This window comes from Archocentrus centrarchus, chromosome 7 (genome assembly GCF_007364275.1).
Source record: "Archocentrus centrarchus isolate MPI-CPG fArcCen1 chromosome 7, fArcCen1, whole genome shotgun sequence".
NCBI lineage: Eukaryota > Metazoa > Chordata > Actinopteri > Cichliformes > Cichlidae > Archocentrus > Archocentrus centrarchus.
The window spans coordinates 4,468,114-4,493,138 of NC_044352.1; the positions used below are offsets into that span (position 1 = coordinate 4,468,114).

The 25,025-nt window shown below is 40.7% G+C and overlaps 1 protein-coding gene across 1 annotated transcript in view; it reads left to right on the forward strand.

The window, feature by feature from the left end:
- plxna3 (plexin A3) overlaps positions 1–25,025 on the forward strand; it is a 163,878-nt gene that overhangs the window by 131,060 nt on the left and 7,793 nt on the right. The window contains exons 13-29 of the mRNA XM_030733139.1: positions 475–675; positions 12,937–13,033; positions 15,056–15,246; positions 15,512–15,660; positions 15,741–15,861; positions 16,218–16,354; positions 16,444–16,614; positions 16,700–16,793; positions 17,055–17,174; positions 17,337–17,456; positions 17,538–17,681; positions 20,514–20,748; positions 20,827–20,969; positions 21,911–22,066; positions 22,267–22,367; positions 22,690–22,756; positions 23,043–23,189. Coding sequence (XP_030588999.1) covers positions 475–675; positions 12,937–13,033; positions 15,056–15,246; positions 15,512–15,660; positions 15,741–15,861; positions 16,218–16,354; positions 16,444–16,614; positions 16,700–16,793; positions 17,055–17,174; positions 17,337–17,456; positions 17,538–17,681; positions 20,514–20,748; positions 20,827–20,969; positions 21,911–22,066; positions 22,267–22,367; positions 22,690–22,756; positions 23,043–23,189 — 2,394 coding nt within the window. The remainder of the gene's footprint in view (positions 1–474; positions 676–12,936; positions 13,034–15,055; positions 15,247–15,511; positions 15,661–15,740; positions 15,862–16,217; positions 16,355–16,443; positions 16,615–16,699; positions 16,794–17,054; positions 17,175–17,336; positions 17,457–17,537; positions 17,682–20,513; positions 20,749–20,826; positions 20,970–21,910; positions 22,067–22,266; positions 22,368–22,689; positions 22,757–23,042; positions 23,190–25,025) is intronic.

Below are 25,025 nucleotides of genomic sequence, written 5' to 3' on the forward strand. Positions count from 1 at the left end.
GAACAGTACCTGTCTGACTGCATTGTTCCTCTGAAAGGAACTCTTAATGATTCAGCATACCAAGACATTTGGGACAATTTCATGTTCCCAGCTTTGTGGGAACAGTTTGGGGATGGCCCCTTCCTGTTCTAACCTAACTGCACACCAGTGCACAAAGCAGCTCCATAAAGACATGGATGAGCCAGTTTGGTGTGGAAGAACTTGACTGGCCTGCACAGAGTCCTGACCTCAGCCTGATAGAACACCTTTGGGACAGGGTAGTTTTTATTTAAAAGTAAGCCATGAAAAACTTTGTTGTACCTGAATATTGTGACATATACTTACTGATCAATAGTTTATAGCGATTAAAATAGAAACAGTTCTCTCTAATAATGACATATATCATACACTAGGCTGGTTTCCATTAACCTATCACAAATGATAGATGACTGTGTACTAACCCACCTTTCTCTCTCTCTCTCTCTCTCTCTGCAGGGCTGTCCTCAGATCCTCCCCACCTCTGACATCCTTGTTCCGGCCGGGATGGTTCGTCCAATCACTTTGAGAGCTCGTAACCTCCCCCAGCCTCAGTCTGGCCAGAAAAACTATGAGTGCGTGTTCAACATCCAGGGGAAGATCCAGCGCATCCCTGCTGTCCGCTTCAACTCCTCCTGCATTCAGTGTCAGAACACTTCGGTAAGATGACATGACCCAGCATGCACTACTCCTCATTATGCAGCCAGGTGAGAGAGACAGACAAGGATATAAAACAAGCTAATCTGTTCAGCTGAAGGTGACTCTGACACATCTGCAGCATCAGCGAACACACTCACACATACTCAAACACACTAGACTGTGTGCGTGTGTGCGCGTGTGTGTGTGTGTGGGGGGGGGGGGGGGGGGGGGGGGGGGTGACCTCCAGAAATCAAAGGTCATGCTTCAGGTGGACAAGCAGTATTGATGTGCCTGACTGGGATTCAATTATTGGAAAAACACAGGTTGGTCTTCCTGTCAGTATGAGGACCCTCAGTGATGTAATATATCCCAGGCCCTTGACCTAAACCCAATTCTAAACTGAGCCCAGAAGCCAAGTCTTAAAGGTACAGTAAGTAATTTTTTATGAAGTTATTAAATAGAACAGAAGAATGTACTCATAAATGTACACTGATTAGTGTGTAATTATGTCTTACAAAAAACTGATGTATTGTCATATTCTCAGAATTAACCCATCAAAAAAATATCGGTGCAGGCATTGGTTTGTGGAAGCCACCATGTTGCCCCTCCATCTTGAATACAGTGGTCAAGATGGACATTGGTGCTCCAATGTTATTACACCTTATAAGTTACTTTTACTTTACAGATCACAAACTGTATACGACTATTTAGCAAATTTTGTGCGTGTTTATTTTCATCATTTTTTTCTCATTGTCTTTCCCGTCTTCCATCCCTGCTCTCTGTCCTCCCTCATTTCCACTTCATCCTCTTCCTCCTCACCTCCTGAACTGAAGTCTCTAACACGCTTAAATGTGCATAAACATCCTTATTTATTCCTGATATTGTCACAATTACTTATTCTCGGGAGATTAGACATGCAAACCTCCAGTTTCCAGACAGCTGACAATGAGCAACAACAACATCTGGTTATAAGCTAACATTATGCCAGCTTTAGTATCCTAAAAATCACACTTTTCCTCTGATAAACAGTTTGATTGCATTCTCACATCATATGAGTTTATTCGCTGTGTCCAAATCCAACAATGTTTGATCCACTTCAAAGATAGTTTCACTAACAACAGCTAACAGCGGTAAAAACAGCAGCACTTACCAACAGAAAAGTTCAGCATATTCTCAACAACTCACTGTAGTATCACTGCCATCAGTCAGACGTGAGTTTCACTGACTCATCGACTCGTATTGAGCTCCTTTCACAAAGTTTTACAGCCTCCTCCAGAGTAAATAGACGTGGACACATTGAAAATAAGGCCTCTGTAGCTAGGATTCTACACTTGAATTGCGAGGGGTAAGAAAACAGAAGTCGGTTGACTGCAATCTACTGACATCTTATGGTGCGATTTTATGCACTATACCTTTAAATATTAAACAGTTCACCGAAGTTGTGAAGGCTGAAAAAATTATTTCACAGTTAACCAATCTTTCTTAAACACATTCCCAAAATATCACCACAATATCACCAAGATATAATGTCCACACTTTCCAAAAATGTCCATAGTCTAATAACATTCACACTTCCCTAAAAAGTGCCACACTTTCCCCAAATACCCCTTGGTCCCACTTATCCCAACTTTCCAAAAATGTCCACACAATCCTAAAATGCCCAAATTTAAATCCCAAGAAGGTTCCCACATTCCAAAAATGTCCCAAAAGATGGTGGTCCTTTCCCAAAATATATCCAAACATTCCTGAAATTTCCTCTATTTACAAAAAAATGTCCCCAGGTTACCAGAATTTCCATATTGTCCCAAAATATGCCCTCGTCTCAAAATAGATCCACACTTTCCCAAAATTTTCCTGAAATGTCCATAACATCCATTTTCCCCATGTCCACCCTTTTCCAAAATGTCCCATTTCCCAAAACATTTTCTGACTTTTCTAAAATGTTTTCTGAAATCTTTCTGAAATTTCCACATTTTCTAAAAAATAATCCATCCACTTCCACTTATCCTTTTCAGGATTGCGGGGTTTGCTGGAGCCTAACCTATAGGGCGAGCAGCAGGGTACACCCTGTAGAGGTCACCAGCCTGTCTCAGGGCTAACACAGAGAGACAGGCAACTATTCACACTCACACTCATACCTGTGGGCAATTTAAATCACCAATCAACATAACCCCAGTAACTGCATGTCTTTGGACTGTGGGAGGAAACCGGAGTTCCCGGAGAAAACCACCGTGCAGCCCCCAAAATTCAATTCAATTAAATTTTATTTAAATAGCACCAAATCACAACAGTCGCCCCCACGGCACTTTATATTGTAAGGTAGAGACCCTACAGTAATACAGAGAAAACCCCAACAATCAGACAACCCCCTATGAGCAAGCACTTGGCAACAGTGGGAGGGAAAAACTTCCTTTTAACAGGAAAAATCTGAACCAGGCTCAGGGTAGGGGCCACAACTAGTAGGGAGTGAGGGAAGGGAGACAGGACAAAAGTTCACTTTTTCCAAAAAATATTTTGTCCACTTGGATTAAATGCCCTCACTCCTCCCATGAATGTCCTTACCTGTCCAAAAATTCTGCATTTTCCAAATATTTTAAGGACCTAAAAAACATGCAGAAATATCATCACTGAAATGTTCATTAACTGCAGTTCATACAGACACACATAGAAAGGCATGCACACACGCGCGCACACACACACACACACACACGTTTGTCGTTCTGTCTTTCTGAGGACCCTCACTGAAGTTATTCCCAGACTCCTGACCCGACATAAAATCAAATCTGTCCTCAAAAAAACTAGACATATGAGGACACACAGACTGATTATTGTCCTTTGCTGAGATGACACTCGCCTTTTGCTGTCCTGCATTCTCACAGTGCACACACACGCACACACACACACACGCACCAACTGTTGTCCGTCTGCTCGCACTCATTTCCTGTCCTTCATCTGTCTTCCTGTCGGTGAGACCGCCCTAAAGACACCTCACGCACACGCGCGCACAGACACACACGCACACACACACTCATTATGCACTAACATACCGCTGCTATGGCAGACAACACTTACATGCAGATGGTCAGTGAGAGTGTGTGTGTGTGTGTGTCTGTATTTAATTAAGTTACTATTCCCAGTGGAAATTGGCCATTTAGCACAAGTGAGATGCACATGCACACACACACACACACACACACACACACACACACACACACACACACACACACACACACACACACACACACACATATTTCTGCTATCCTAGCGTTCTTTCTACAGATTCAATTAAGTCTTCAAAATAAAAGTGCATTCTAAAGGCCTTTACATACCAGATGCATAAAAATTCATGCAAATTTTTTGTGCGTTAAAAATATTTTTCAGACTCGCCTGTTGTTAATGTAGCCGTTCACACTGATCGCATCATTTCACAGGACTAATTTGCAGCATTTATTTCTCAGATCAAGTTAGATTTTTCTGAATTTTGTAACGGAATAAACAGATCTGACCAATCAGAGCGCTGCATTTGGCAACATGAGGTCATAGCTCAAAATGCGTACTGATACACTGAATATACAGTGATATGGAAATAGAAAAATAATACTATTTTACCTCACACACACTGCTAGACGCTGCTACGGGACAATCGGCTCCCTGAAAGTCGTAGCTTTTCTTTTTTCACAGATATTCTGACTTCAAATATTAAAAATTCAGGTTAATCTGTAGTTTTGTGATAAGTGAAAGCTTTGGTCTGAGATGATAGATGTGATATCAGCAGATGGGTGGGGGGTTTTCATCCTGTCCTCCAAGACGACCTGCCCCCACCAGCCCAAACCAATCGAAAAGTCCTTTTAGAAGCGAGTCGTGCCCATATTTGCCCATATAAAATGGTTGCTGACTTACAGCATCCATTTTATATGGGCAAATATAAATATGGGCAAATAAATATATAAATATAAATATGGGCAAATATAAATATAGGCAAATATGGGCATTTATCTATCATTTATCAACATATATGAAACTTCAGTTTTGATGGCCAGTGGAGCATAAAAATACACATTATATTATCAACTGTCAAAAGCATTGCAAGCCAGTTGGTTGGTTTGGAGACTTAACACCAAAGTAAGTTTTAAAAAGGTCCTTGTAATAACCTCCACACGATCAACTTCCCCGCTCATCCCACCAGAGGACTGAATAAATTACACTCGGGGTTGTGTGTAAACTGTTAAAATTCAGCATATAAAAAGAGCAAACATGCTACAGCAGCACCAACATATTAGTAGTTCTCAGCTCAGTCTCCCTGTGGAGTGGCTGATTAAGACAATCCAGTATGTCATGCCTAAAACATGCCTGTTATAAATGACAAAAAGCACGGGCTGTCTACTCCCTGAGATATTACTTCCTTACAAGAATGCCAAGTTTATTTTACCAAATAGTAATTACAATGTAATAAAATCTCTGTTAAAGAGAGTCATCATCTATATATTTACTGCAGTAATGAGTTAAGAATATTCCCATTTATGCTGTTTATTGGATCAGCTGCCATTTAGAGCTTTTCAGAATTCCCTTATAGATTTGTGTATAGGATTATTTGACTGCCATCTTGCTCCCTTTTATAATGTCTCTGGGGAAATACTGTCTTTATTTTAAAAAACAGCTTATAGTCAACACATAATGATAGTAGGCATAGAATACACTTCAAAGAAATCAGTAGAAGTATATCATTATGCTACCTTGTCAGTCATTTTGAGTTATTTTCATATCTACTAAAGATAACAGATAACTTTAGCCTAATTACCATGTTTCATCACAGAAATGTAAAAAAATAAAATAAAAAATGGCTGGTTGTCTCCAGTCCGGTCGGTCTGGGTTTGATGTATGATCATGTGATGAAGTTTACATGTGCAAGCACGTGTGATAGATGAAAGCTTGATGAGAAGTGACAGTGGATGGTAAACGATCTCATTTTTTTAAGAGCGTACCTCCTCATCTGTCACTCCATCTTCGCCTGCAGTTATTCCAAAGGGAATTTCCCCCCTTTCCTTCCTGCTATTTTCCTCCTGCACCTTTCCATTAATTCTCCAATCTATTCCCATTCCTTCCTTTTATCATTTTTCTTTTCCTTCATCTGTCCTATTCCTTCCACCCTCAAATATTATTAAAGCAGAATGTGGTAGATGAAGTGTTTTTACTTAAGAACTAAAATCATTTCCTTAAGCAGGGTCATAGTGGGGCAAGGAGCATGTCCATAGTGGGGGCATGGGGTGGCACCAGCCCCCTGAAATATTATCACAGCCTCGCTCCACTACATTTTGGATACAAATATTTAGTTTTGTACAACATACAATTTATTTTAAAGTTGAAGTTGTTTCTTTAATTTTAGCTGTATTACTGTATTAAATTAAGCAAGGTTGCCGGCTGTCATTGGATGAAATCGGTCACCAACACTCAGGTTCACTGGTAATGAAACTAAACAATTTCAAAAGTCACGGCTTTAACTTTGAAGGTGAATGATATATAGTTCTAGCACTTTTCACAGTTTTGCTACCACTTAGCAAGTAGTTGGCGAGTAACTGCAAACTGTGAATGACTGTGGCAATCTGCTAGTATACCTTTAATATCCAATTTCACACAGCTCACACAACCCAGCTCATTAGCCGCAGCACAAAATAAAGAGTTTTACAAAGGTGGGTTACATTTAAGATGAATTGGGTAACCGCAGTCAGGAGAGCATGACAAGTTCTGGCAAGAAGCCAGCGAAGTCTTGCTCTTATTCACACCTTATCAGGTGTGGACAACTGGCAGTTTTAACCCCTGCGTCACTCATGCACTGCAAGGCCAGAAAGAGAAGGGATAGCTGCTGTTCAATGGTGCATATCAGACAACTGGGAATAGGCTAATTTAAATATTCATATAGCATTTAAATAGATTTTTCTATAATGTTAGTAATATTTTCATTGTAACCTGAAACTATGTTTAGATTCAGTTATCTTAAGTTATCTTCATTCACTTTATCTAAGTCAGTATGGTCCTCTGAAAAAACCTTTGATACAGAGGCTGCAAACTCAAGCACTCCTCAGCTTACTGCGTGATTTAGGTCCCATCCTGCCAGCTTTGCCTCATTCATTTCAAATTTACCATCAAAATCTGTGGTGATAAAAATCACTTGTACAGGTATAAAATCTGTAGGCAGGTTTCCTTTAGTTTCACGTTAGGGCATTCAGTTTAATCACAGCAGGACCCAGTGGACATCAGTGGAACTGCAGTTCAACACACTGCACAAGCAGCTGCTAAACAAACACACACACACACACACACAGACACTCTCATGCTGATGTTGCCAAGCACCTCTGACCCCATAGTGGCATCCCCAGCGACCACAGGGGTTACCATGGGGACAGCAGACCCACACATGCTGTATGTGTGTGTGTGTCCACCAGCTCTGTGACATTAAGACCCAGCAGGAGAGATGGGGGGAGACGGGGGGGCTAAGAAAGCAGACAGGAGCAAGAAGAGAAATACTGACAAGTAAAAAGAAACAAGAATTAAGATCGACCTGAGTTTATTGTCCCGGCGGGAGAAATGTTTCCCAGTGAATTACTCTGAATAACAAGCCAAGTGACACAAAACATAGATCACACGATCACATCTGAGTGCTCAGCAGCTCCCAGAAAGCCAATAGACACAAGTAAGAAGCTTTAAAAAGACAAAGAGGGAAGGAAGGTTACACAGCACAGCTGTGGGTCTGTTTTAATGCAGCGCTCAGGTCCTGCAGTACTATACAGACATACTGTACTATATTATGTATTTTTAAAAAGCAGTAAAAACAAACTATGACGAAAGCATCAAGTAATGTTTATAACAGATACTGATATAAATTGCACAGAAAGGGTAGTGAATAAGAGGTTGTGGAAGTTGTACCGCAAAATTCAATTTAAATCTAAATGTTATAAATATGTTAGAAGAAATAAAACTCAAAGGAAAAAGTAAACTCTACAATGGTTCAGGTAGCTTCACTTGCAGTATCTATGCAGTATCCAAATACATTTCATACAAGTCTGGAACCCAAAATGATATCCACAAATTTGGTTCTTTTGTTTTAACCTTTCAAAGGTCCTTTTTTTGTAATGATTACATTGTTTTGCATTCTTTGCATTGACTTGCATGGTTAAATACAAGCTGGACTGACTCAGCCTGAACACAGTCATACTTCAGCTGATATCTGAGAAATTCAAGTGTCTTAAGACATCCATCCCTCTGACCACCTCTTCCAGCTCTTCTGGGTGACACTGATACATTCTGAAGACAAACGAGATGTAATCTCTGCAGCACCTTCTGGGTCTGCCCTGCTTCTACCAGGAACGCCTGGAACGCCTCAACCAGGAGGTGAACAAGAGGCATCCTAGTCAGATGCTTGAACCACCTCAACTGGCTCCTTTTGAAGTGGAGGTGGAGTAACCACTCTACTCTGACCACACTCCTCACTAACAGAGAGGCTGGCCAACCCGAGAGGAAGCCAATTTCTGCCACTTGTATCCACATTCTCATTCTTTTGGTCAGTAACCACAGCTCGTGACCATAGGTGAGGGTAGGATCATCGGTCAACCAGTAAATTGACAGCTTTGCTTTTGCACTGAGCTCTCTCTTCATTACAGCAGAAAGTAGAGCATCCATATTACTTGTATCTTCTGCTCCCTTCTTTCCTTGTGAACAAGACCACAAAATACTTGGAACTCCTCCACTTGGGGCAGCAACTCCTCCCCCCACCCAGAGTGGGCTCTCCACCCTCTTCTGACTTAGAATTGTGATCTCAGCTAATTCTAATCCCAAACTGTGAGTGTGAGTCAGAGATCATTGTTCGATGAAACCAGCATGACCGCATCATCTGACAAAAGCAGAGATGTGATCCTGTGGCCAACAAAGCTTACTTAGCTGCACTTAGAAACTGTATCCATAAAAGTTGAGAGGAGACTGACTTGGTCATTGGTGACAAAGAACAGCCGCTTGGAAGCTCAGCGCCCACCAGGTAAATTAAAAAAATTAAGGGTGGAAAAATTCCTTTTTGTCAAAAAGGAGCCTTAAAGCAGCTGCTGGATGTGGAAATTATGAGAGTGACACATCAAAGGCCCCGTTTAACAGTGAGGAAGCTAATCAGAGGAGGAAACGGATCACTTTCATGTGTGGAGGAAACCACAACAAACGATCCACCACCTAAAGCAAAGAGAAAAGGCTACCTCTCTCATGGTTTCAGCTGGACCAGGTATGCCAACACCACAATGTTGGGTAATGCGAACACTGTGCCAAGAAAGCTAAACTAAATATACCAGAGGCGGCAAATGTGTCTGAAAACGGGATGATGGAGATGGGATATGTATATGTTACTGGAGTGGTGACACATTTGCAAAACAAATTACAGGTCCAGATGCTACAAATGGGCTGTAAAAAGAGCCGTCATCTGACTGCACAATCCAAATAAAATTGGCAGTATCTCACATGGTGGAGAGGATATTTTAGACAGGTATGAACAGGTGTGCCTTGATAGGGCAAGCCATGCTCAATGTATATAATGCTATTTAAATATATTCACACCCAGAGGCAAAGTTATAAATACTCAATCATGCACAAACACGTTTCAGCTAAATGCTTACAAAACATTATGCAACGAGTGTTTAAAAGCACCCATATTTTAATTTTTATATTTAAAATTTGCAGTGAGTTTGGAGGATGGCTATTGATGCTTGAGTAGTTGTGTTTGCGCCTCATCTTGCAGACTGAGTTGTGGCGTGAGTGTGAGATCAGGAGTGTTTGTGAGCTTCAGATGTGACAGGTTGGAGCTCTGCCACTGCACGAGCTGCAGATAAGAACTGCGTTCACCAGCATCGTCTGTGATTGTCATCTGTGGAGCCAGTGTGTGTTCAGCAGCACTTTCTCCTTTCATTTACTGCCTGTGTGTATGTGTGTGTGCATCCATGTGTGTTGCAATGATTTATGATGCTGCTCTCTTGGGCTCAGCTGGCTGCTTTTAATGGAAAATCAGCACATTAGACACACACATCTCTCTCTCTCTCGATTGGTCTTGGTATTTCACATATTTCAGTTGTGTGGTCATCACTCTAACACACATATACACACACACACACACACAATGTACTTATGTCTTTGTGAGGACTCTTAGTGTATTCACAGACTCCTTATCTTAACCATCACTATCTAAATCTGAATCTAACCTAACCTCCCAGGCTGAAAAATGAAGCCAGCGCCAAAGAGGCAAAAACTGCAGTTCCTCTAACAGCAACTCGCTCCAAAAGTGAGTCAGTCCCCAAAGACTCTCATGTTAAAATATCTGTATTTACAGCAGAAATAAGCATGTTTACAGCCTGCTATAAAAACTTTTTATTGCCTCTATGGATAGTTTTGACTTGTCCAAGTAATCTGGCAAAAATATCGTTTTCTTACAGCCTGTTCAAGAAGTGAGTGAAATTCCAGTATTTTATTAGTCTGCTGATTATCACTAATCACCAGATATGTGTTTTAAAAACCCACGAGAATGTCACACCTTTCCGAATATCCCCACTTTCTCACTAATATAAAGTCTCCTCTTTTTTACAAAAAATGTTCCACATTCACAAATTTCAAATCAAAGTATATATCAAAAATATTCCCATTTCCCCCAAATGTCTCCATTTAACCTTAAAATGCCAACATTTGCCCAAAGTCAGCTCACTTTCCCAGAATGTTTTCTGAAGGGAATGTGTTCCCAAAATGTTCTAACTTCAAAAGTATTCCCATTTCTTTGAACGTCTCCATTTTAATCTAATGTGTCTGCATTTTCTCAAAAAGTCCAAAGCTTATAATATCCTCACGTTACATAAAACGTCCTCAGTGTTTGATCATTTCCTTTGATCACGTTCCAAAATCAAACTTACTTTCCACAAAATGTCCTCATGAGGTCGGAAATTCAGACCGGTCCTCACAGACACACCAAAGTGCTCACACTCAGTTATGAACGATGAGGTCGTTCTTGCAGCTCTGCAGAAAAGATCATTTTAATATCAGTGCTTTATTAATTACAGCCGTGTGTGTGTGTGTGTGTGTGTGTGTGTGTGTGTGTGTGTGTGTGTGTGTGTGTGTGTGTGTGTGTGAGAGAGAGTGACAGAGAGGTAAAAAGCCGTAAAACTGGTCGGACGTTGAAGTATTTTTTGCTGAGGAGGGGAATATTGACCTGAAGCCATTTTGACTTAATGAAATTTGTTAATTTTGTGTGTGTGTGTGTGTGTGTGTGCGTGCATGTGTGCATGCAGCAGACTCAGTCCTGTAGTGTCATACAGGAGGTTTTTACAGTAGATGTTTTTGCTGAAGTAAGATTATAGAGCTGCCACCTCTTAATTAATCTGTGTGTGTGTGTGTGATGTAAGTTAATGAAATGAGCAGCAGACCGGAGTCATTAAGGCACATTGATTTTCAATCTTTCTGAGAACTCAACTTTGGTTTCACCGACTGTGTGTGTGTCTGTGCGACGTCAGATTATCTGGTACCTTTGGAGTCGAGCTGACATATTCAGGACGCAGCCTCTCCGTCTTTTCAGCAGCATGTGAGATGAAGTGCATTGTTCATTACACACACACACACACACACACACACACACACACACACAGAGGTTATTTTTTAAAATATTTTTGTTCCATTAACACCCCACTGTTTATCTCCGATGAGACCGGCAGGTAGATCAGGTTCCTATCAGCTCTAAGTCCATTATGTTGTTTCTCTGACAGTGTTTTGTTGGTTGCCATAGAGACCTGCAGCCACCATGACAACACCGATCCAGCGTGCGTGCGCGCGTGTGTGTGTGTGTGTATCCATTTTCCATCTTTTTCTTTAAAGCAGCACCATCTGTCCTCAATTTCTCTGAAGAGAAACTGTACAAATCTACAGATCTTACCTGAAGTAACACCGGCTGTGGAAACATTAGCCGTGGTGGCTTTACTCTTTATAAGCTATAGTTGAAATGTGTTATATTCAGTAATATTACTAAATACCCTCATTTGCCATTAGGACCACTAACAGCATTAAGAGCACATCCAGGATTTTTTAAAAGGGCTTCCTGTCATTTAAATGGATGCTACTATGATGCGCACCACTTACCTAAACAATGACTGCAGTTAAGCAATACTTGGGCCTCCATTCATCTTCTCTAATGGCTGTCCTGTCTCAGGCACATGTCTGTTCAGATCCCTGAAGATGGATATCTGTCTGTTGTTTGTTACTTAATTCCTTAAAGCCCTGTCTACATGCAAAGCAATTTACCTGTGGTGCATTGCTTTGTAGCTGACAGGTGGTCACTAGTGTACATCCCAGGCACTGATTGCTGGGGTGTCAAACATGTGGCCTGCCATAAGGTCCAACCCAGCACACCAGATGGTTTTGTAAACCATGAAAAGTCAGAAAATTGCTGCGGGGATACCAGCACTTAAATTAAACAGTGAAAATATCTACAGACTTAAAGTATTTCTATATCTGGTGATGTTCGGATCATAATGAATTAAAATACTGTTGGTATTTCCTTCTTCTAAACTGCTTTTACAGCTCTGCTGTGATTTTATTAATAGGTTGAATGTAGAGGGATGAACAGGGTTTAGTGGAACCCACAAGTGGAAAATTTGTTACCAGAAACGCAAGTCAATAGACTAGACTACTTCACAACCACCCATGAGTCTGTGCTATCCCGTCATTGCAGAAGTATTCCCTGATGGCAGTGGTCATCCTTCAGCAGGATAATGCAGGACAGTGTTTTTAGGGAACATGACAAAGAGTTAAAGGTGTTGTCTCAGACTTTCAGTCTGATCGAGCGTCTGTGAGATGTGGTGGGGGAAAAACAAAAAGTCCAGTCCGTGGACAAATTCCAGGACTTGAAGTTGCGAGCATCTTGGTGCCTTCAGAGGTTTTTGGAGTCCAGGAATTTATGGTTCAGAGTTATTATAGCAGCAAGAGGGGAAAAAAATACAATATCAAGCAGTTGGTTTTAATGTTGTGGCTGACTGCAAGCTGAAACTCCACTTATATTTACATTAATGTCACCTGTATTAATATCACCTGTGCATGTCGCTATTGAACAGTGGCATATAGAGTTTTTGTTCTCCCCTCTTCTGTACATCTATTTGTTCTTCTCCTCCTTTAATTAAAATTTGTTCCTGCTGCTTTCTGTTAATTAACACAGAATTAAATTTTCCATTTCCCAATTAAAATGTGCCATACTTAAATTACTCCCCCTCTGTGTCTCTGCAGTATTGGTATGAAGGGGACGAGGCTGGTGATCTCCCCGTGGATTTCTCCATTGTCTGGGACGGAGATTTCTTCATCGACAAGCCCGTGTCTATGAAAGGTAAAATCCGCTAATCAAACTGCTCGTCTTCACAAATCTGTGAGGAATTAGTCGATTAGAATTTTGTATTATCCAGAATGGAACATTAACACGGTCCTTTATTTGCAGCTCAGGTTTTGTCTTTTTATGTGATCAGTCTAGTTTTAAACCTCATTTCTAAATTTTAAATATCTTTGGTTTGTATGAAAAATATGAAAACATGAAATAAATGAGACACCATAACTAAATATAAACCTTAAGTATTCAAAAAAGTAATTAAATCTATGCAAAAGTGTGTGCTCCTGTTTGTCACGGATGGTTTGTTGAAGTACAACAAATATTTAAAGTATTATCACTTTTTAATTTCCATTTATTGCCGTGTTAAAATTGTCATTTTTTTAAAACCCTCGCTGTAGTTATGAAAGCTTTTAAAGGCTTTTTTGTAGCAGTGGGATTTCACCGTTTAGGATACGGAGATATTCTTCTTAGTCGCGCTGCTGTTCTGAGGTCTCGCCACAATTTTTTTTAAAGATATTAAGGCTGGGCGGAGCTGTGAGGCTCTCTTGAGGTATCCCATTTTAGATTTGGAATTGTTTTACTGTTGCAAATGTCATTCTCTTTTTTTCCACATAGCTTTTAGCAAAAATGTCAGTGTTTGCTTGCAAAATTATTCATGGTTGAATCTATGCTTCCCTCTACCAGTGAAGCATTCTGCAACAAAGCCCCAAAGCATGATCGATCCGCTCCCATGCCGAACAGTTACAGAAATGTTCTTTTCATGAAATTCTTTTCTCCAAACATACCTTTGCTCATATCTTTGTGCAGCTAAAAGTTTTATTTTGCCTTTTTGAGGCCACAGGAGTTGTTTCAAGCATGAATTAGGCCTCTTTTGATGTTCATTTGCAAACTTCTGGCACTGAAATCTGGGAGGAGCAGGGAGGAGTTTTCTTCTGATGGGTCTTCCATGCTCAGTAGAACCGAGCAACACCACTCCAGAGTTTGCTGAAGCTTCCTGAAGACCATCAGTCAAACTGCCTTTTTGATGATTCTGCAAACAGTCTCTGAAAGTTTTATTGGACTCGCAGACCTCAGCCTGACCTCCACCATTTCATTTCATTTTCTTCTAGTGTTCGCTTGCTTTGGGGGAATCGTGTACTTTAGCAGCTTCGAGGAGCCAATTGCTGCTGATTGTTGGAACAAAGTTTGAGGAGTCAGAGTATTTATATGGTCTAGGTGTCAAACTCATTTTGTGTCATGGACTACATATAACAAACTGATCTCAAGGGAACCATACCAGCAAAACCATTTTGCAATAACTTATTAAAAAAAAAAAATCCCCTCCAAATCTCACATTTAATAATCATAAACAGCTTGAGGAAGAAAAATAAGTATAATTTTAGGAATTTGTTATCACTGTATGTGCACTTTGCAGTCTAGTGTCTTTAAAAAAAATTTTACTCTCACAACAAAAATTAAAAAATGCCGCCATCATAACTGTTTCTCAGCCCAACCATCTTCCTTCAGTTTGGTGTGGCAGGATGATGTCTGTGCATTTAAAACTGAGGATGGTTTACACCTCTGGTTTAGATAAAATTAAACGTTTTGGAAAACCGTTCTGATGAATCCGTCCTTTCTTAATGACTTGTTACAAATTCCCAAAAATTCTTCCTTACTTACATGCAATTTTCACACTTTGCAAAGTTATCCAGTGGGGTGGATTCATGCCCCACCCCTCAAATGAAATGTGAAAGGTGCATCACCTGACTTTTTCTGACAATGGCTGTGGCTACATCACATCTCCAACAAACTCATTAAACTGTGTGAGACCTGGGTAAAGTGATGAGGTGCTCCATACGCCTTTTTCTTTTTTAGCACAAAACGACACAAAGCAGAAGTAATCCACTGACTTTGCTTAAATTCCTGGTTTTAAAAATCACTCCATTATCTCACACTGTTAACAGGAGCACAAATTTACACACCGCTGTACCTCTTGTGATATGTTGTATCGGGTTGCTGTCTGATCATATCCATGTTGTTTGTCAGCATTGCTGTATAAGTGTGAGGCTCAGCGCTCCAGCTGTGGTCAGTGCCTCAAAGCTCCACCTGCCTTTGAGTGTGGGTGGTGCACCGAAAGCAGGAAGTGCCTCCTCCGACAGCACTGCCCATCACCTGAACAGAACTGGATGCACCACGGCCGACACAACCTGCGCTGCAGCCACCCGCGCATCACCAAGGTAGGGAATCAAACCTGTAACTTGTATGGTGCCGTTATTGTCATCTGGAGTGTCATGTTTGTTTTACATCCCTGTGTAACTTCACATGTAAACATCACAAAATCCTGGTTAATGTCTTCAACTGAAGCAAACACAGGTGCCCTTAGATTTCAATATTTGTTATTGAGCAACAAGCAAACACGGAGGAACAGCACAGGACAGCTATAGTCAATCAAGGAACAGATGTTACCTAAGAAGGGATTGATCTGCTGCCCATCCCCCACAGATCAATCCTGTGACAGGACCTCGGGAAGGAGGGACTCGGGTGACGATTGAGGGGGAGAACCTGGGTCTGCAGGTGAAGGAGATCGCCCATGTTCAGGTGGCGGGAGTCCGCTGTAACCCCATCCCTTCACAATACATCAGCGCTGAGAGGTTAGTGAGTGTTAGCATGTTGGTATGAACATGCCAGAAAACATATCGGGGGCGTGTCCTAACTGTCTCTCTGTCTGCAGGATCGTGTGCGACATGGCTGAGGCTCTCGTGCCTCACTCTCCAGGCGGTCGGGTAGAGGTCTGCATCGGCTTATGCAACGACGAATATCGAGCTTTCTCCAGCGACACTTACGCCTTCGTGGTGAGTACTTCTTCAGCCTGTTTGCGTGTTTATGTGCCCCAAACTTACCATTTTACACCCTTCTTGATGGAAACTGAAAACTAGAGACTGAGTTCACAGGATTAGATTTAGTGAAATTTTAGACTTTTTTAAAAAAATTTGATTGATTAGTTTTATGTCTGCCCGTGTTTACCATTCTGTAAATAAATGTGTAACAAAAGCATGAAGGAATCACTTAAAGTAGCTGCTAAGTAAATGTAACAGACAATAAATAATAATGCAGTGGAAATACTCATGTAAGATACATCATATTTTTTATAGTTTGTATATTTACTCAAGTAAATGGCACCTCTGTCATTTTGTGTTTCCTCCTCTAGAGCCCAAGTTTCAGCCGTGTTCACCCAGAGAAGGGGCCCGTGTCTGGAGGAACCAGACTGACAGTGACGGGTCGACACTTGAATGCTGGCAGCTCCGTCAGTGTCTACATCAACAAGGAGGAGTGTCTGTTTGTCAAGTTAGTTGTGATCTGTTCACTCTGACATCCACCCGTTAATATATCTGTTATAAATAATAACTAGATGTAATAATATATCTCTCCTTCAGGCGGACCAGTCGGGAGATAGTTTGCATAACTCCCGGCTCCACGTCAGGCACCGGCGAAGCCCCCATCCGTCTGAAGATTGATAGGGCTGAGGTCACAAGCTCAGATACCAAATACACGTACACGGATGACCCAACCATCACCAGCATTGAGCCAAACTGGACCATCCTCAAGTAAAGCCTCTAGATCCAGATTGCCTTATACAATTAATACAATCATGATAACTGATCTGTAACCTTTGTGTTTTTGTGTATGCAGTGGGAGTACAGTGATAACGGTGACAGGAACCAACCTGCACACCATCCAGGAGCCCAAAGTCAGAGCCAAATATGGAGGAGTGGAAACTAACAATGTAAGAACAAAACTGCAACCACAGTTGGTCCCACACTGAGGATCGGGACACTGAACTGTAGTCCAGCAATTATTGGTTTTATCCTCTGAAATACATTAAAGGCTCTTGGAGATTTGAGGAGATGATATTTGTTTGTGAATTGCTTTAAAACTCCCCATGTTCTGAAACTTAAACCAGTTTCAGCTGCCCCCTTAGCCTTCAACACCCTGCAGTTACCCTACATTCATCATCATAACCAGACTTCTTGTTTTTTTTCTGCAGTACTGCACTGTAGTCAATGACAGCACAATGACATGTTTGGCTCCTGGTCTGGTCTACACTAAACCCGACCCGCCAGAGGGGGCACTCCGGCCCGATGAGTTCGGCTTCATCTTTGACCAGGTATCGCTCATTCGGAAAGTACTTTATAATAACCACAGCAAACAAAATTAAACCTTAAGTGCAGCACATACAGAAAAATTACATTTTAAACTGAATCACACATGTAGGGATTTTTCTGTTCTTGACATGTTAACATTACATTAATATCCCCATCCTGTGCAGGTGTCCTCTCTGCTGGTGCTTAACTCCACTCCCTTTACACACTACCCAAACCCAACCTTTGACCCCCTGGGGAACTCTGGGATCCTGGAAGTCAAACCAGGGTCACCCATCATCCTCAAGGTTTGATTTCTCAAATTAATGCAGTCTGAATTGAGAGTATTTATGAGTGAAATGATCCAAGTAAACCTGTCTGTGTTTCAGGGTAAAAATTTGATCCCTCCCGCCCCTGGCAACAACCGCCTGAACTACACAGTCCTGATTGGAGAGTCTCCCTGCCTGCTGACTGTGTCAGAGAATCAGCTGCTCTGTGATTCACCTGATATCACCGGAGAAAAGCGAGTTGTGGTGAGTAAGCCCCACTTCATTCTTCATTCTCACAGAAAACAACACATAACAACAAGAAATAATCAAGAATGGTTACTGGACTCTGGAAAGGGAGGTTTGAGGTAATTTTACAAATTTTGTTATTCAAGTGAACAAAACTGGAAACAACCATAAAGCAAGAAAAAAACAAAGAGCTCACAAAGAGACAAAAAAGCAGTAACAGAGACAAAAAAGACCAGAGAGGGGAAAAACAGAAATGAGGCAAAAACAGCCGTGAGACAAGAAATGACAATGAGACTACAGAGACAAAAACAAAAGAAAACCAAACAAAAAATCAACCGCAACGCAACAAGACAATCACAGAAACCAAAAACAGGGGAAAAAAGATGACAGAGACAATAAAAGACCAGGAAGATGCAAAACGTGATCAAGAGGAAACAAAAAACAACTGAGACAAAAAAAAAATTACAATTCAATTATGAAGAGACAAAAAAAAACTACCAAAACAAAGAATGACCACAAAGAGACAAAAGGCAACCACAGAGGAAAAAGTGACCACAAACAGACAAAACAATCAGAAACCACAGAAAGTTTGAAAAATGGCCACAGAGACAATAAAAGGGCCAAAAACATGTGACAAACCACTGCAACGATGAACGGATTATAGACAAAGAAAAGCCACAGAGAGAAAAAAATAACTACAAAAAAACCTCAGAGAGAGACAAAAAAAATGGGGACTGGGAGAAAAAACAAAGTAAACTCAGATTCATACATGCTTGGAACCAACTTATCCAACCGTGAAGCAGGAAATCAACAGATTACCTCAGCATGGAAGCCCCACCAACTCGTTGTTCTTTTGTTTACAAGAGGCAGCCAATCAGAAGAAAGTTGGCTTGCAGAGAGAGGAGATAAAATGGCTTATTTTAGTCAGAGAATTTTTTTAAAAAAACCTTTATTTTAGCAGGTCAAATGTTTGAGAACCAGTTCTCATTTACAAACATGACCTGGCCAAGAGGCCCCAATAGAACTGAGTATTTAAAAAAGAAGGATTATTTTGAACTATGAATGATACAAAGCTGCTCTAGTAGAGAGGAATTGTGGCACTGGACATGAGAATAACTCCCTTATATACTTTTTTGAGACCTGTAGGTCCCCTGTAACTGGATTTGGGTTTTCCCCTCCACTAGCTGTAAGGATAAAATGAAACAAGTCTAAAGTACCTTTGATGTGACTTTGTTTCAATTATAGACACTGACTGTGTTTACATAGACTGAAGTATCCTGGCAATGAATCAGTTTTTGAAGGGAGAAAAAAGACAGGAAGAGGAGGAGTAGGAGGAAAAGGAGGGGGTCTTTATAAAGGTGAAAGTCATTAAGTGCAGCCGCAGGGAGTCATGGGTAATTGGTTCGATATCACATATCATAGAGTGACACACACACACACAGTGAGAATGTTTTCCTCACTTCGGAGGACGTTAAACTGACTGACATTCATTTCCTAAAGACTAAATTTAGCCTAAGTTTAACCATAATTTACTGTTTTATGACAAATACAAAACAAACAAAAACAAGAAAATTATTCAGACATGTAAATAGTAGCAAAAAGTGTTTGAAATAACATTAAATAATATTGTCGGTACACATCAATGAGACAGTTCAGCATTGGGAAAATAATGAATAAATTGATTTATTATCACGTACATGATTTACATTGTAGGGACTTTTTTGTCCTCACATAGTGGTTGTGTAGACACATTAATGTCCCCACAACACCATGCATACAAACACACACACACACATACACACACACATATGTTCAAAGTGAACTTGGTATCAATGAACAGAACCTCCTACCAGACAAACTACTGATATATTATTAAAATTATTGATTATCATTTCAGAATGCCTCCCTCCCCTCTGGCATCTGTTCATATCGTCTTTTCTTTATCATTTATTTATCCGTTTGTTCATAGTACCTTCATCTGTTGTAGAATCAATATTAAGAGGCTGTAAAGAGGAAACACTTTAATAAAACATTAATACCAGAGACAACAAAGATAATGAAACACATATAACATCAAGATCTCGTTGTGTGTGTGTGTGTGTGTGTGTGTGTGTGTGTGTGTGTGTGTGTGTGTGTGTGTGTGTGTGTGCGTATGTTTATAATACCTTGTGGGGACAATTTTCCTGACATATACTACGTTGTGGGGACCAATTGCTCCTTGTGGGGACTGGAACCTTGTCCCCACAAGGAGAAACCCTGTTTTTGGGTCAGGGGTCAGAGTTAGGGCTAAGGTATGAATTGAGTTTAGGTTAGGGTTAGGGTTAGGTATGTGATGGTTAGGGTTAGGAAAAGGGTAAAGGTAAGGTTTAGGCTGTAGAAATGAATGGAAGTCAATGGAAATTCCCCACAAAGATAGCAAAACACACTTGTGTGTGTGTGTGTGTGTGTGTTTATAGATTACCTGTATGATTTGTCACAATTTTGTCTCCAGAATTTAAAACACTGAAAGCACTATTCTCATGCAACAAATTATAATTTAATAATTACCATACATCCTGTAGCCAAAACTAAGCTGTGTTAGTTATGAAGCATTAAACTGAGTGAGATCAGATCAGGTTTATTTGTCACATGCACAGTGAAATGAGTAATTTAGTATTCTGAGAAAATTGCCTCAAAACAGCAAAATTCCTTGATTTAATTCATTTAATTTTATTTATATTGTGCCAGTTCACAACAGTGATATCAAGAAGCTTTAGATTGCAAGCTAAATATTACTGATAGGATCCCAATTATCAGATGAGGAGGTAAAACTATCATTAAAAAAACAAGTTTTTGTTGTGTCTTCTGTAGATCTTGGTGGGCGGTCTGGAGTACTCCCCGGGTATGCTCCATATCTACTCCGACAGCGCCTTGACTCTGCCCGCCATCATCGGGATCGGAGCAGGTGGAGGCGTGCTGCTCATCGCGATTATTGCAGTGCTGATCGCTTACAAGAGGAAGACCCGTGATGCCGACCGCACACTCAAACGCCTCCAGTTGCAGATGGACAACCTGGAGAGCCGGGTGGCGCTAGAGTGCAAAGAGGGTGTGTTTTGACTTCCTTCCTTACCTCTTTTCCTTCTCTCTGTGATGATATTTTTAATGTTCTTCTTTCTCTCCGCAGCATTCGCGGAGCTGCAGACAGACATCCAAGAACTTACCAATGACATGGATGGAGTGAAGATTCCCTTCTTGGAATATCGGACCTACACGATGAGAGTCATGTTCCCAGGAATTGAAGAGCACCCTGTCCTCAAAGAGCTTGATGTACGTATGACATAGCAATACCACAAACCCAACACATCCACCAAACAGGAGGAAACAGTAGGGAGGGAGGGAGGCAGAGCTGCTGTAAGAGTTTGAGTCAGAATGAACCTCCATGTAGCAGGACATTCGGAGCTTCAAGTTTCTGGTCTCTGGATCCACAGCCACACATTTTCTCTGATCCCCATAACAGGGTGTGGCAGCAGATCAGGCCCCAGGTAGACAGATTTCCATAAACCTGGTGAGCTGTGATCACCAGAGATTTCCTCTTCTTCCTCCAGTTTGAATTATTTTCATTTATATTTAAATGTATTCAGATTTATAACAGTTTGTTCTTTTGATTACAATACTATTCTAATTTATTTAGGTTTATTATCATTTATTCTTATTTAAAGGGGTTTGGTTGGGTTTGTTATCATTCATTCATATTTATACATTTATATTTATTCAGTTTTATTTACATTTATTCTATTTTAATTGAGGTTGTTTAGGTTTAACCAGGTTTATTCAAATTTATTATGTTAATTTAGGTTTATTCACATTTATTTCTCTTTGTTTGGGTTTAATGCAGTTTGTTTAGTTTTGTTTTTAGTTTTTTGATTTAATTAGGTTTATCTCAATTTGGTCAGGGTTCTTCTGATTCAGATCCATTTCTTTTTCTTTGGGGGGGTTCAGTTTGTCAGGTTTAAGTTTATTTCAGTTCAATCAGGTTTATTCTGACTGACTTTGTTTTGCTAAATAATTCAGATTTATTTATATTAAGATTTATTGATGTTTATTCAGGCTAATTAACATTTATCTTTAACCTTCGCGCTGACCGCTCAGTGAGCAGGCATATAAATACACACATATACTGTATGTTCAGTGTGTCAGTGTTTCCAGTTAGGCCTGGTTTAATGAGAAGACGTGTTTATATATAACTAAGTGCACATCCATCTGTTTAGTCTCCAGCCAATGTGGAGAAAGCGCTGCGGCTCTTCAGTCAGCTGCTCAACAACAAGATGTTCCTGCTGACCTTCATCCACACGCTGGAGGCTCAGAGGTCGTTCTCCATGAGAGACCGGGGGAACGTCGCCTCCCTGCTCATGGCTGCTCTGCAGGTATCTGTCACAGTGCTACAGCCTGCTAATAAAGCTGGTTACGACACCTGTGCTGATGACATTTGGTTGTTAATATCAGCAAACAGCTGTTAAAAGAGGCTTAATAGCTGTTTCTGCCTGTTCCTGTTTGGCTAGTAAAATTATTAACAATTTAAAAATAAATTTAACAATTTCTGGGCTGTTTGTCTTTGCCTCTTCAGGGTCGGATGGAATATGCTACAGTGGTGTTAAAGCAGCTGCTGGCCGACCTGATTGAGAAGAACCTGGAGAACAGAAATCATCCCAAGCTGCTGCTGAGGAGGTCTGTTCACCACTGCTAACTTTAAGTTTTACAGTTTTTAGTGTGAGTGGGTCATCACACCTGGAATATTACAGCTGATCAAAGGAATGAATCCTCCACTACATCTGTAGCATCACATTTCTCCCAAATACTTCAAAATAAAAGTCCTTGTTTATGAAGCTGATGTAACAGCCATCCCTCCTTCCATCCCCAAATTCATCTCTCCTGCTCTCTCTTAATTGACCTCATTAAGTTTTTCCTGTTCAATTTGATTTGACCAATTAGACAATTGTAGCAGTTATTGTATTTACTGATGACCTCTGACCTGTATGTGTGCATTTAGGACGGAGTCTGTTGCTGAGAAGATGCTGACGAACTGGTTTACTTTCCTCCTGCATCGATTCCTCAAGGTACAACATCCTGCCCACTTTTTCCTTCCTTCCTCCCTTCCTTTCCTCCTGCTCTCCCTAATTGACCTCATTAAAATCTTCCTCTCAAGTCTGAGCGTGACCAATCAGATCAGAGCTGCAGCTAATTTATTCATAGGGAATGAAGGGGATTGGCTTAAATCCCACTGATGGGTTCTGAGGATTAATCTGTAGTAACAAACCTGGCTTTCCTCCTTCTCCTCTTTGCTCCTTTTAAAAAAAAAATTCCTCCTCCTTTCCTTCATCATTCCCTCTTCCTGTCCTTCAGGAGTGTGCGGGCGAGCCTCTCTTCATGCTGTATTGTGCCATAAAGCAGCAGATGGAGAAGGGGCCGATTGACGCCATCACCGGAGAAGCTCGTTATTCTCTCAGTGAAGACAAACTCATCCGACAGCAGATTGACTACAAACAGCTGGTAACACACACGCTCGTGCGCACAAACCACAATTAAATACAGCAGTTTGAGCTGTGACTGAATGTAGCTGCAGTGGGAAAAGACTGCTGGTTTCACCATAGTTTGGTAGTTTTGTTTATTATTTATAATCCTGTCCCACATTTTTAGGTTTACGATCAACATTTGCTTGTGTCAAGTCACCCTAGTGAAATTTGGTGACACAAAGTAGACATTTGTTTTTAAAAAAAAAGTGTCACACAACTGCACGTTTATATTTAATATTTAAACTTTAACCAAACATGAACACTGGAGAGATGTTTCTCATCACTACAGTAACCCAAGTCCTGCTGGCTAAACTTCACACTCGAGCTATCATGCTAAACTTTATGCTCACAAATGAAATGTTGCAGGTGTGTTAGTAATAATTTACATATAGTGGTATATTTTTTACTTTTGTCTGCTTATGGTTATAGACTCTCTTGCCACCTCCATGTGCTTGTGTTCTGACTTTATATAAGGGTGTGTTAGATAATAGTTTTCCTCTCACAGTCCAAAGACATGCAGTTACTGGGGTTAGGTTAATTGGTGATTCTAAATTGCCCATAGGTGTGGATGTGAGTGTGAATGGTTGTCGTTCTCTCTGTGTTGGCCCTGTGACAGGCTGGCGACCTGTCCAGGGTGCATCCTGCCTCTCGCCCTATGACAGCTGGGATAGACTCCACCCCCCACCCCCCCACGACCCTGAACAGGATAAGCAGAAGAGAATGGATGGATGGAAATAGTATTATTGCATTTGTTTCCTAGTTCTACATGGATGCTTTTTAGGGATATTGTAACACTTTTTTTTTGGTTGCCAGAAATTATGAATTGAAGAGCTAATGTGGTGATACCTCCATTTTAAATCTGCCAGGTAGCTTTTGTATCATTAACCAACAAAAAACCCAACTTTTAAATTATAGCATGCCACTTAAGGAGCTTTTTTTACAATGAATAGCAGTGAACATGCAGTATAATATCAACTTTTTGACAGTAAAAGTATGTGCTATACATCTCAGTTTGACTTCTGCCTCCCCCCCAAATGTCTGCTCAAGGTCAAAAACTGCTGTTAATCTTGGAAACTAATTTACACTTGACCATTTGTTCTATTTCATGCACAAGTACACTTTTACTAAGTGATAACCTCAATACAAATATTTAGCTCACTAAGAGAAGGGTTGCTTTCAAACACATCCTCTATTCTTCTTTAATTACACTGTAAGATTTGCAGCACTGTACCATATAGCTGAGGAGAGTACAGAGTTTCACCTTTATGTTGAAATACCAGCAGGTCATTGCCTTGCTTCCCATAATTTTCCAGCAGGAACCAGCAGTGTTTTATTGGTACCTGATTCATACAATAAACTCACCCTGTAAATTGCAGGCTTCCTTATAACATGTTACAGATGATTCTTTTAACTCACCCAAACGGGGAGGTTGTTGCATCAATTGTATCCACAGCAACACGCATCACTGATACACAGAAGCAGGATGTTTATGACCCTTTGGCGTTGTTTTCTGTCGGGGGTCTGAGCTGAATGAAAGTTCAGTGTTTGTCACATCAGCTGGGGATCATTATAAATTATATTAAGGAGTCAGGATCATAAAGTGTGTGTGTGTGTGTGTCTGTGTGTGTGTGAGAGAAAGAGAGACCATTTTTGTGAGGCCCCTTCTGGGTTACAGGTCATGTCAGGACACAGGAAAATGACAGTACTCTCATGAAGTGTTTAGGTTTTAGGGACCCAAGATTGTGTTAAGTCAGTGAGGGTCCTCACAAAGACAGAAGTACAAACCTCTGTGTGTGTGTGTGTGTGTGTGTGT